Source organism: Petaurus breviceps, unplaced genomic scaffold (genome assembly GCF_028583685.1).
Source record: "Petaurus breviceps papuanus isolate PSGF00001 unplaced genomic scaffold, PetGlider_PUasm1.0 189, whole genome shotgun sequence".
Taxonomy (NCBI): Eukaryota; Metazoa; Chordata; class Mammalia; order Diprotodontia; family Petauridae; genus Petaurus; species Petaurus breviceps.
The window spans coordinates 21,852,273-21,865,613 of NW_027185809.1; the positions used below are offsets into that span (position 1 = coordinate 21,852,273).

The 13,341-nt window shown below is 38.7% G+C and overlaps 1 protein-coding gene across 1 annotated transcript in view; it reads right to left on the reverse strand.

Moving 5' to 3' along the window:
* PRKCH (protein kinase C eta) overlaps positions 1-13,341 on the reverse strand; it is a 335,555-nt gene that overhangs the window by 29,420 nt on the left and 292,794 nt on the right. Inside the window, exon 12 of the mRNA XM_069092033.1 lies at positions 12,541-12,729. Within this exon, the coding sequence (XP_068948134.1) occupies positions 12,541-12,729 (189 nt within the window). The remainder of the gene's footprint in view (positions 1-12,540; positions 12,730-13,341) is intronic.

Here is a 13,341-nt window from a genome sequence, read left to right on the forward strand (position 1 = left end):
AAAGAGATCTCATCAGCACTATCTACTTCTGGTGATTCATGTCGACAAAAATTACAGTGTCAGAGGAAACCTAGAAAGTATCACTAAAGATTATGAAGTTGGTCAGGAAACTGAAGAACAGGAGTATGACGTATTTTCTTCACTGTTATGCATTGAAGGAAGGGGATATGGGAAAGAAAATTTGATTTGAGAAGTGAATAGTCAGTTAAGAAAATGATGTCTAAGAATGGAATTTGGATTCCTGCACAATGACTTAAAAATATAGGAATGACAGATTTCTGACCAGGAATGGAGTAGATGGTGCAAAGACTGGTAAGAATGTATTTTATGGTTATCTTATAAGTCTAATAAAAAATGGCTTTAAACTGAAAAGGATGAGGAAAGAATTCTACCCATGTATATCCACCATAATAGGTGGATCAGCTACAATGAAGGAAGAAGCAGTTGAAATACTCAGAGGTTCAGAGGATATAAAATCCAAGAAAGGAGCCAGTAGTAAATACCCAGGCCGTAAATGTCTATACACAAATGCTCAAAGTTTAAGCAACAAGAAAGAGGGTCTATAGGATCTATATATTTTGTAAGAAGAAAAAATTGACCTAAAATGTATTATGAGATGTAGTTGGGTGAAACTAAAGACTATGTAAAAAAACAGGTTAGGTAAAAGGGGAGGGAAGCAGAGTGATATATTCTAAGAAGACAATCTATTTACTTTATGGTGGGAAAGGAAGAGCATGATAGGGGACATTTGGATGAAGATATGTAAAAGGAGAAACAGAAGCCATTTTGTTATCAAAATATGCTACATACTCCCTGGATAGAAAGAATAAATAGATAAGGAATTAAGAAGATATCACAAGCCTGACAAACATATGTGAAATACAGTTGGGTTTTTATTTTTTAATTTATTTTTAGTCTAGGATTTTTTTGGGGGGGGGAGAGGAGAAGGCAAGACAATTGGAATTAAGTGACTTGCCCAAGGTCACATAGCTAGTAAGTGTATCAAGTGTCTGAGGCTGGATTCAAACTCAGATCCTCCTGACTCCAGGGCCAGTGCTCTATTCACAGATCCACTTAGCTGCCCCTTTGAAATATAGCTGTGATGGAAGACTTCAAATATCCAGCCATCTAACAGAGATTTAATCTCTATCACAAGAAGAGAAACTAATAGCTTTTTGATTCACCTTAACAGTTAATTTCATCATTTAAAAGATGAAGAAACCAACGATGAAAATCCATTCTGTATATGTGATTCTTGCTAATAGAGAGTAACTATGGACTGCAGTGGGAATGATAGGGGCCTTAGGGGAAGTTACTGCTCTTCCTTTTATCGTTTGTGAAAGAGGAAAGAAAATTTGGGCACAGTCTGACTTGCATGCATCCTAGATTCTGAAAAATCGGGTAGAAAAGAGTTTAGAGGAAGGATAGGTTAATTCCATGCACTAAAATTAATTCTACTAGAGAAGTCATCCTAGGAGGACAGAGAAACTTGGAGGAATGAAATTCTAAAGAAACAAAGGGAAACAATTCCAATTAGGAAGAGATACACACATACATGCGAACACATACACATGTCTGTGTATATATGTATGTATACACATGTATGTATACATGTAGACATCTGTATGTCTAGCTATCCTGCCACCTATCTGTAGTAGACTGAGCTACTGGTTGATATATTTACAGAAAATGAAAGCAGGGACAGGTAATAGAGGTCTAATATATAAGCCTGTAAAGATGTCAAAGTGCTAAAAGCCAGAAGGAACTGACGATGAAGAGGAAAGCTAAGGACAATATGACGGTTTTGTTTTTAGTTCTAGTTGGGAAAAGAGAATTTTATAATGCAGGATAGAACTATTCTTGGGGTGGATTGGAAAATAACAAAGTGACAGTGGAAAGGATTCTTATTTTGCTTCTCTCTTCTCTAAGGGGAAATGACCTTTTCTTTATAAACATAACAAAAACAGCCACAGGCCAGTGTTCTCCAGATTTAAAAAATAAACAAACAAGTAACAAGGTGAAACAGAACAGTCTGCCAACTACAGGCTACTGAACTTAACTTTGATTCCCAGGTAAATTCTGGAATAGATTACTAAAGGGATGGTCAGTGAAGAAAAAAAGTAGTTGGGATTACAGGGGACTGAGTGGTATAGTGGGAAAGAGTATTGGATTTGGAGTCAAATGGCTTTTGCCATTTATGGAATGACCTTGATTAAGTCATAATCTCTTTGGGCCTCAGTTTCCTTATCTGTAAAATGAGGTAATATGATTGGATTATCTCCAAGGTCTCTTCTGTCTCCAAACCCACGAATCTTTGGTTCAAAGAGTCAAAATGACTTCATCAAGAATGGACCTAACATACTAATTTTGTTTTCTTTTTTGAAAGGAATCCTTAATTCATACATCAGGCAATACTATAGGCAGAATTTACCTATATTTTAGTGAAGCAGTTGATAAAGTATCTCATATGGTTATGTGGAAAAGATGAAGGGCTGTGGACTAGACAGTAATATGAAATAGATTAAGATCTGGTTAAATGATCAGACTCAAAGAGTAGAAATGGATAGTTCAAAGTCAACTTGGCAGAGCATCTCAAATAAAGTGCCAGGGATCTGGGCTTGGCTTTGTGTTGATTAATATTTTTAGCAAGGATTTGGATAAAGGTCAAATTTGCAGATGACACAAAGTGGAAGAGACAGTGGAAGACAAAAGGCTGGAATCCAAAGAGATAATGACAACCAAAAGCATTGGGCTGAATCTAGCAAAATAAAGTTCAACAGGGATAAACGAAAAGTCTTATACTTAGGTTCAAAAAATCAACTTTTCTAGTACAACATGGTGGATGTATTGTTAGACAGCAGTTAGGGAAAGATCTAGAAATTCTAGTGGGGTGCAAGCTCAGTATTAATCAGCATGATGGGGCAGCCAAAGAAACCAATACAACCTTGGGGCTACATTACAAGAGGCACAGCTTCTAGAAACAAGGAGATAATAGTCCCTCTGTATTTTGCCCTCGTCAGATCTGAAATACTGAGTTCAGTTCTGGGTACCATAGTTTAAGGACACCAGTGAGCTGGACAACATCTAGAGGAATGTAACCAGGATGGTGGAAATCAGTCAATTAGCATATTGACTGACTGACTTACGGAAGGTTTTAAGTCCAAGCCATATGAGTATCTACTGAAAGAACTGGGTATATTTATTTTTTTCATTTTTCAAATGCTTTATTAACATCTGATTTACATCATCCATTTCCTCCAGATTTTGAGTTACAAATTTTCTTCCCATTTTTCCCCTACCCACCGCCCCAAAATAGCAGTCCCACAGGATATCCCCTACTCCAATCTGCTTTCTCCCATATCTTCTCCCATACCACCTCCAACTTTCTAGTAGGGCATGGTGGATCTCTATGCCCCAGTGCCTGTATATCTTATTTCCCAGTTACATGTAAAATAACATTAATAATAATAGTAACAATATATATAAACATTTGACTTTAAAAATTTGACTTCCAATTTCATTTCCTTCCTCTCTTGTCACCCACCCTTACTGGGAAGATAAGCAGTTTAGTATAGATTGTACATGTGTAGCTAATGCAAAACATTAACACAGTAGAAATATTGTAAAAGACTGACTATATTTCCCTCCCTCCTATCCCACCTCCCACTTGTTCTATTCTCTACCTTGATCCCATCCCTTTTCAAAAGTGGGTGCTTCCAACTTCCCTCCCCCCAGCCTGCCCTCCCTGCCATCATCCCCCTTCTCATCCCCTTCCCCCCTACTCTCCTGTAAGGTGAGATACCCTATTTAGTGTGTATTTCATTCCCTCCCCAAGCCAAATTCAATGAGAATAAGGTTGACCCATTCCCTTTTGCCTTCCTATTCTTCCCCTCCATTGAAGCTATTTTCCCTTGCCTCTTCTATAAGACATAGTTTACCCCATTCTGTCTCTCCCCATCTCCTCTCATTATATTCCTCTCTCACCTCTTAATTTCACCTTTTAAGTATCATCCCTTCCTATTAAATTGGTCCTGTGCTCTCTATCTATGTATACCTGTATACATATATACACACATTCACATATGTATTCATATGTGAATTCACGCCCGCATACCCTCTGGTAGACATATATATGTGTTTCTATTCCCTTAAACTATTTTCATACTGAGAAAAGTTTCATCAGTTACAATTATCATTTTTCCATGTAGGAAAGTTATTAGTTCAACTTTGATAAGTTCCTTATGATTTCTTTTCCCTGTTTACCTTCTCTTGCTTCACTTGCTTCTTGTATCTCAATGTCAAATTTTCTATTCAACTCTGGTTTTTTCATCAAGAATGCTTGAAAGTCCTCTATTCCACTGAATGACCATATTTTCCCCTGAAACATGAACAAACCCAGTTTTGCTGGGTAAGTGATTCTTGGTTTTAATCCCAGCTCCTCTGCCCTCTGGAATATCCTATTCCAAGCCCTTGAATCCCTCAGTGTAGAAGCTTCCAGATCCCGAGTTATCCTGATTGTGTTTCCACAATATTCAAATTGTTTCTTCCTGGGTGCTTGTAATATTCTCTCTCCTTGATCTGGGAATTTCAGAACCTGGCTATAATATTCCTAGGAGTTTTCTTTTTAGCACCTTTTTCAGGAGGTGATTGGTCGATTCTTTCAACCTCTATTTTGCCCTCTGGTTCTAAAACATCAGGGCAGTTTTCCTTGAGAATTTCTTGGAGGACGATTTCTAGGTTCTTTATTTGATCATAGCTTTCATGTAGTCCAAAAATTTTTAAATTATCTCTCCTGGATCTATTTTCCAGGTCAGTGGTTTTTTCAATGAGATATTTCACATTGCCTTCTATTCTTTCATTTGTTTGGATCTGTTTAACAGCATCTTGATTTCTCATAAAGTCATTAGCTTCCATTTGCTCCAATCTAATTCTGAAAGAATGATTTTCCTCAGTGAGCTTTTGAGATTCTTTTTCCATCTGGCAAATTCAGGTTTTTAAGGCATTCTTCTCCTCATTGCCTTTTTGAATCTCTTTTGCCATTTGAGCTAGCCTATTTTTTAAGGTATTATTTTCCTCAGTCAGGCTGTTGACTCTCATTTCATAATTTTCTTGCATCGTTCTCATTTCTCTTCCCAATTTTTCCTCCACTTCTCTTATCTGCTTCTTAAGGTCCTCTATGGCCTATAGCCAGCTCGTATTTTCCTTTGAAGCTTTTGATGCGGGAGTTCTGACTTCACTGTCTTCCTCTTGTTCCATGCTTTGCTCCATTTTGTCCCCAAAATAGGAGTCTAATGTTGGAATCTTCTGTTTGCTTTGCTTCTTTTGCCTGGTCATGTTGCCACTCAATTACTTGACTTTGGGTTTTTTTTTTTTTGCCACAGTAGGACTCTGCTACCAGACAGGGGAGCTTCATACCAAATGCTGGGGTTTTCTCAGCTTCTGGAGGTATTAGTTGGGTGCCCTCTCTGAAGCTTCCACACACTCTGGCAAGCTGGTTGCACACCCCAGTACCTCCACCCTAGACTGCAATCCAGATCCAAGCAGGTTAAAGCAATAGTGATTACCCCTCAGACTGGCCGCTTGGTCCCCCTACAGTCTGCAGACCAGGAGCTGAAGCTGCCACGTTGGATTGCTTGTGCCACAGCCCTCAGAGGCTTTTGTCTCAGGGGCAAAAGCAGATGCACTCCCAACTACTGGGTCCCAAAGTCCACACTCCACTGACCTCTCACTTTGTCTTTAGCATCTATGTGTTGATAACTCTGGATTGCCACAGCTGCTGGCGATCCAGAGTCCCTCCAGCTGGTGGCTGGTCAGGCCCTACCTTGGGCTAAAACCTCGGTGTGGAGCTGGTCTCAGCTCCCATAGCAATTCTTGCCAGCCTACTGGGATGTCCTCAGTGGGAGGTTAGCTCCTCTGTGTCATTTTGTGGCCTCTGTAGCTCCAAAGTTTGTTCAGAGTCCCCTTTTACATGGATTGGAGGTAGTGAGAGCTGGAGCCACGGGGAGGTCCTTTTTCTCCTCCACCATCTTGACCAGAACTAGGTATATTTAGTCTGGAGAATAGAAGAGTGCTGGACTCTCCTTGCTACCTTTAGAGATACTCTGATTTTTATTTCTCTTATGCTGCAAGTAACTTTCCAGGTAAACTCAAGCTATGGCCACTTCATGGCTATTTTTCTGATCCCTAAAAATGCAACCAATGGGCTATAATTCCAATTTAATTTGACAAAATGTAATAAGTATTTCCTACTATGCAAAGCACTCAGGACACTACAAAGATAAATAATTATTTACAATCAAGAGATAATATACAAACAACTACAGAATTAATACCTTGACATCCTAGTCTTTCCAACACCTGTACATTACTTTTGTGCTCTGTTCTTCCAAATGATAAACTTCCCTTGTAGTACCTATCTCACTGGATTGTTATGAGCTTCAGACAAGGTAATGTATGTAATATATTTGGCAAAGCTCTGCATCATACATTTCAACTATCGTCATTATTAATTATTACTCTCCCCTCTTTTGTACATGAAGTCTGATAATATCACAAACTCAACAAGAGCTTGTTTCTAGGTAGCAGCTGAACAAGAACTGACAGCTGTTAAAGAACTGGGCCAAATGGTCTAAATATAACTCCATGCTTCAGGCACCCAGGAGTGACTCACACTATGCTTTGTTGTTGTGTTAAATTCAACATGCTCCTAATTTCAGAATTAAAAAAAATTCTTCCTCTTGATTACTTGCTATTTTTCAAAATATACCAGTTCTCTGAAAACAACAACTGGATTTCTTTATGGAATTTAAGCTTATTATTTTAAAGAAAAATATATTTTCTCTAGGTATATAATTTAAAATATGCTGATTCCTTTTAGAAACCCATTCAGTCAGCTGGATTTCCTGAAAATTACCTAGGTGTTTTCTTGAGAGCCCAAAGTATACAGTTTTTGGTAGAATCCTTGACAGAGTGAATACTCCACCAATACTTTTAGGAGAAGACATGCCACATGAAGGACCAATCATGGCATGAACTGCTGCTATCCTTCTGGTGCCAGCACCAAAGAAACAGAAGGAAGTGTTTATGTCAAGGATTTTTTTTAAAGATAATTCATAAAGACAATTAAGTTTAACACATGAGCTAGAGGGACTATTTCTAGAACAATGATTATCCATCAGTATTCCTTAACAAGGTTTTTTCCACCATTAAAAAAACCCCATCAAATTTGATCACATCTATATTCAAAGATAAGGATTATGGAAACTGGGTACATTGAGTCAGGAAGAGGCAAAGGTGATTATATTGGTAATTCTTGGGGCCTATTTCCCACTTCCATCAAAAGCTGGACAAAAGGAAACAGGCTTACTTTAAAGCAGAAAGAATCTATGACTTACAAATAAGATATTTGGAAGAACTCTTTCACTTTGAGAATTGTGAGATACTGGAATGAGCTGACAAATGAGATGATGAAGTCCTTTCTATAAATTTCACTGAAAATAAGTATAGCTAATCTGGGTACCATCCTATTCAGGGATATGGAGACTTAAGTATTTAAATTCATCATGTCTCTCTTCATTGTCCTTTGGGTCACCTGTAATTTTGATTCTTCAGAGAGCATGGTATTCCATGTTTTTCAGCCACAAAATGGGCTTAATGGAAAGAATATTGTTGTTGAAAAGGGGAACTTGTACAATTGGACCAAAACCCTTTACTCAGTATAAAATAATATCTAGCATTTTACAGAACATTAAAGTTTGCAAAGCATTTTACATAGTATATGATCTCATTTGATCATCCATTAACCTTGTGATATGCTATCATCATCTTAATTTTACAGGTGAGGAAACTGAGGCTGAGAGAGGTTCAGTGACTTGCTCAGCTAGTAAGTGACTGAGGCAGGACTTAAACTCATGTCTTCCTCACACTAAGTCCAGCACTCTATCTACTACACCACCAGCTTGCCCTAGCTTTTAACATTTGTGGGGCATCTGAGACTAGTCAGGTTATCTGGAATTTAGCTAGCTATGTGTACTTCTTCATCTCACTGTACTAGGTCAAAGACACAGGAGATCCAGGGATGGTGATGAGGCAGAGAATGCATATACTTTGCATCCTTTTTGCATCAGCAAACATGTCCATAGTTTGTAGGTAGATTATCCAGAAAATCCAACAGTTTGATTAAGTTAATGTGAGACTTTTTTTTAACATTCTCTGAAATCCTTAAACCTAACTTACATAGACTAGATTAATGGTTTCAAAATAAGACAGAAAAAGATCCCTGGGGGATTCTTAGAAAACCAAAAATTAATATTATCTATGTTGTTTTGCCTTTCTCTCTTGTTAAACATTTCCCAATTACATTTTAATATGGTTCTGATCCCACTGTGGAGTTTTGCAGCCCAAGGACCCGGAGTTTGACAACCCTGTACTAGACATACTCTTTTTTAAAATTTAATTTTTTTATTTTTTCCTTTTTGGAGTGGAAGGCAATGCAATTGGGGTTAAGGGACTTGCCCGAGGTCACACAGCTAGTAAGTGTGTCAAGTGTCTGAGGCTGGATCTGAACTCAGGTTCTCTTAATTCCAGGGCCACCCAGCTGCCCCTAGATATACTCTCAAAAGTCTTTCCTTTTTTAGCCCTAAAGGTTCATGTGTGATAAGGAAATATGTTAATCACACTGCTTCTAGAGAGCAGGTAACTTAATACTTCTATGTCCCTTATAGTACCTAGAACAGTAACATACACCTGAGGAGTTAATAAATGCTGATTGAATAAATTAGTATTCTAGTCTGTAAAGTTAAATTCTGGTGTAGTCTTTTTTTTTTTCATTAAATTTGGCTACATTGACTGGACTACATGTTTTTAATGTTTGAAAGTGGCACCACGAATGGCTAACATTGCTATTATAATTATTAATAATAATATTACTGGGAGACATGGAAAGGAGGTCATGGTGCCCTGGTGATTACACAAAGCTAAATTCTGGATCATTGGATTCAGGAACTGATAATCAAGTGTTCTGATTGTTTCAGAGCTGACAGCACAATCAAGATATGTTATCACAGATTTAGTGACCAAGGTTAACCACACACAAGCTGCATCAGTAAATTTCCCTATAGGACAACAAGAAACTTCATAGGCTTTATGATTATTAAGCTTCAGAATGATTCACACAGCACAGCCCTGACCCACCCGCTCCTAATGTTCCCAGATCAAGGATGTTGCACAAATATACTTTCCTAAGAGTTAGCTCTTTTCACTTGACTCAAATTCCACACTAGGTCTTATAATGAATGGTTGATAGCGCCAGGGATATTTAGTTTGAAGAGAGTGCTGTGGTGGAACATGGTAGCTTTTCGTATTATACTTCAGACCCCAGTATGTCAGTTTACGTGGCAAGATGACAATCTAATAATGCATCAAAGCATAGCAACAAATCTATTGCATGCAGGTCATCATGGGTATTTAAACTTACTGTCTCCCTTCACTGTTCTTTAAGTCACTTGTAATTTTGATTCTTCAGAGAGCAGTATCAATGTTTTACAGCCATATAATGGGGAGAAGCTTGAAAAGAGAGACTTTTAAGTCAGGTAGTAGTTTTGGATTATTGAAGTAGTGGTCTGATAGAAGCAGTCACTATTCAGAAGAGTGGGACCCAAGGACAGAAGTTCCTTCAGGACAAGGGATCTGGTGTGAGTAGAGAGGTGGTTGGTTAGGAGGCTGGAGGAGGCATGAGATCTGATGTGGGCAGTGAGATGGTTGGTTAGAAGGTTGTGGAGGAGATGGCCAGAGAAAAAGGAGAGAAACCAAAACAACTGAGGGCTGATGAAGCAGAATAGAGTGAGCATATAAAAGGTGGGACCACCTTTTCCCACTCCCTTTCCTTTAAGGCTACAAGGAAGTAGGACTGCTTTGATGCAGTCTGAGAATCAGGGGAGGGGAAGGGCAGGTGCTCAATTCCCCCCATATCCCACCCCTATAAGCACCCCATGGGGCCAATGGTAGCTTCAAGCTAATGGCCTCCTCTGCCTCTTTGTGTTTATTCCTTCCTGATATTAGGCCCACAAGTATTCTGAAGTAGATGGGTACAAATAATGATCTTGTGAATGCAGGAGATCTGAAGTCCCATCAGAGGTCCCAATAGCAAGCAAAGTCAGTAGCCAAGTACACTGCAGGGAGCATCAACTAGAGGAGTCAGTAAGGGACTGAGCAGCAACGACCTTATGGAAACTTCAAGGTCCAGAGATAATGCAGGGCAGTAACTAACTGGCCTATCTCAGCCACAGCCGAGTGTGGCAACGAGTCATTGTAGCAGCAGGGCTACCGTTGGCATATTTCAATTCCCATAGAAAAGGAAGAGGGAAGAGAGATAACCAAGAGCCCTGGATGATCCAGCCAGAAGAAAGCTATGCCGAAGGGCAACTTCATAAGGACTCTTTGAAGGGAGAAAAGGACTTCCAGGGCCAGTGGGGCAGGGGTTACCCTTTTGGCCATACTTATTCTTTACAGGTGTGCCTCACTTAACATTGAACTTCGAGTCCACTCTTGAGAGAGATCTTATATGTACAAGGGGAAAGTATACCCTTGTTTTGGGGGGAATGTTTTGTAACAACTTTTTTGTTACAACTTCCTGGTGAATCTCCTTAATAAATGCTAATGTAATCTTGCTGATTAATAGTCTGAAGCATACTAGTAAGGGGATCATGAATCTAAGATCTCATAAAAAATGACCTCTATGGGCTTACACATGATATGGATGTTATGGATATGATTTCTGAACTGTATTTCCCATCAGAAGCAACAATGATCTGTCCACTACAGTTTGCCTCACTTTATACAATAGGTATCTTCATTAAAGGTAAAATTAAAACTTGAAAAAAAAAATGACCTCTAGGGGTGGCCAGGTAGCACAGCGAGTACTGGCTCCAGTGTCCGGATGACCTGGAGATAGAATCCCAGGCTCAGACACTTAGCACCCACCCAGAAACACCTGGCCATGTAACCTTGAGCAAGTTAAGTTAAGTTAACCCCAATTGCTTAGGGGCGGTGAGGTGGCTCAGTGAGTAAGAGCACCGGCTGCAGTGTCGGGATGACCTGGATCAAATCTGGGCTCATATACTCAGTACCACACCCAGAAATAACTGGCCGTGTAACCTTGAGCAAGTTACTTAACCCCAATTGCTTTAAAAAAAATGACCTCTAGTATCACAGTATTGAGACAATCAACACATTATCCACAAATGGAACTATTTTACAGGAAATTCACCTTCCATTTCTACTCTGTGAAGAAAAATCTTCTGTGACACTGATGAACCACTTGGGATAAACATGTCCCCCATTATACGCTTCTCTTGATACATATAATGAAGAGATCTTTAAACACAGATGGTTGTCTTAAAGAATTACAAACCATTTCAAAATATAGTTGGATTTCTTATCCTGGACTTCATTAATAAAATTTTTTTTTTGCTAACTATATTTCACTATAATTGGTTTCCTCTATTATGTATTTGATTTTATACATTAAAAACATTATTCTGAGGGGGTGGCCAGGTGGCGCAGTGAGTAAGAGCACTGACCCTGGCATCGGGAGACCCGGAATCAGTTCCGGCCTCAGATACTTGGCACCCACACAAAATAACTGGCCATGTAACCTTGAGCAAGTTACTTAACCCAATTGCTTAAAACAAAACAAAACAAAACAAATTATTCTGAGAAGTCCATAGGTATTTTGAGATTGCTAAAGGGAGTCATGAAAAAGAAAAGGTTAAGAATCCTTGTTCTTGATAAATGTAGGGCAATTCGCTCTCTTTAGAGTTAACTTAAAATTTTGAGGCATCTAGTAGGGTGCCTTAAATTATATGCAAAAAAAGGCCTTACCACTGCTATCTTTTAGAATTTGAATCCTCCATCCTGAATTTGGTTATCAGAACAGTTAAAACCTTTCATGGGGCCAGAAAACAAGTCAAAGCAAGAAGGGAAACTGAATTGCAAAATTGTTGAAAATGACTGTACAAATCCAAAGGAAATACTGCTATAGTAAGAAACTACTGACTTGTACAGAACCAGGACACTTCCTCACAGAGGACATAAAGAAACAAAAACCACAAGTAGTAGAAACATTTCAGGTGTTTGGAAACATGTAAGCAAACCTGAGCCAACTACTGCTACTTTTGTTGGCCAAGGGAAAGGTATTTTAGAGAAGGAAAATAACTTTTATTATCCTTTGGTGACTTTTTGATCTCTTTGGGTCAAATACACAACTTTCAAAAAGAATCCTAAAGAATTACTGATAAGGGGTGGCTAGGTGGTGTAGTGAATAGAACACCGGCTCTGGAGTCAGGAGGACGTGGTTTTGGATCTGGTCTCAGACACTTAACACAAAAACTAGCCATGTGACCTTGGGCAAGTCACTTAACCCCAATTGCCCTCCAAAAAGCAAAAAAAAAAATTACTGATGAGAGGTGGAGAAAAACTACATGTGAAAGATCCATTAAGCTGGTAAAGTTGGTCAAATAGTGATAAAAGAACCAAACTTACAGCTTTTAAGATCCCTGTGGCATCCTCATGAAGCCATGTAGGGTAAACAACTTCATCATTCAATATAGCTTCAAAAAGATCATCTTCATTTTCAGCTTCAAAGGGAGCGTGGCCACATAACATCTCATACAGCAGCACTCCCATTGCCCACCAATCCACAGCAGGACCATAGAGCATTTCCTGGAGAATCTGAGAACCAAATGAAGTTATGTGATTAAGACAGGTTTTCAATTTTTAATGAATAAGTGGAATCTTAAATCCAGAAGAGATCATCAAACTTTTTTTTTTTTCACTAGAAGTGGCACTTTCCATACTAGGTCTCCAAAGATAATCACCACTACCTCCTCAAGTTTATGCATTGACTCATTTAGCTTTAAACCCTAAGGCTGAGATGTTCTAAGCAGCAAGTGAACACAAATGCACTATACATACATACATATATATATATATATAGCCATCTTGGGTATCTTACTATGTGCCTTGCTACTATGTACAAATATCTCTCCCATATCCTTTTTTTTTCGTGCTTTTGGAAAGAGCAAGGAAATTGAGTGTTCTGCAGATATATTCACCACCCCTGTGTCTCCCCAGACCCAAACCTTTTCCCCTAGATATCACTTCCCTATATTAGAATATAGCTTTGTGGTGTCAAGGACCATCTCATTTTTCTATTTGTATCACCAGTATTTACCACAGTATTAGACACAAAGGCTTTTTAAAATTTTATTATTTATTTTTATTCATTCATTCACTTATCCATCCATCCATCCATCCATCCATCCATCCATCCATCCATCCATC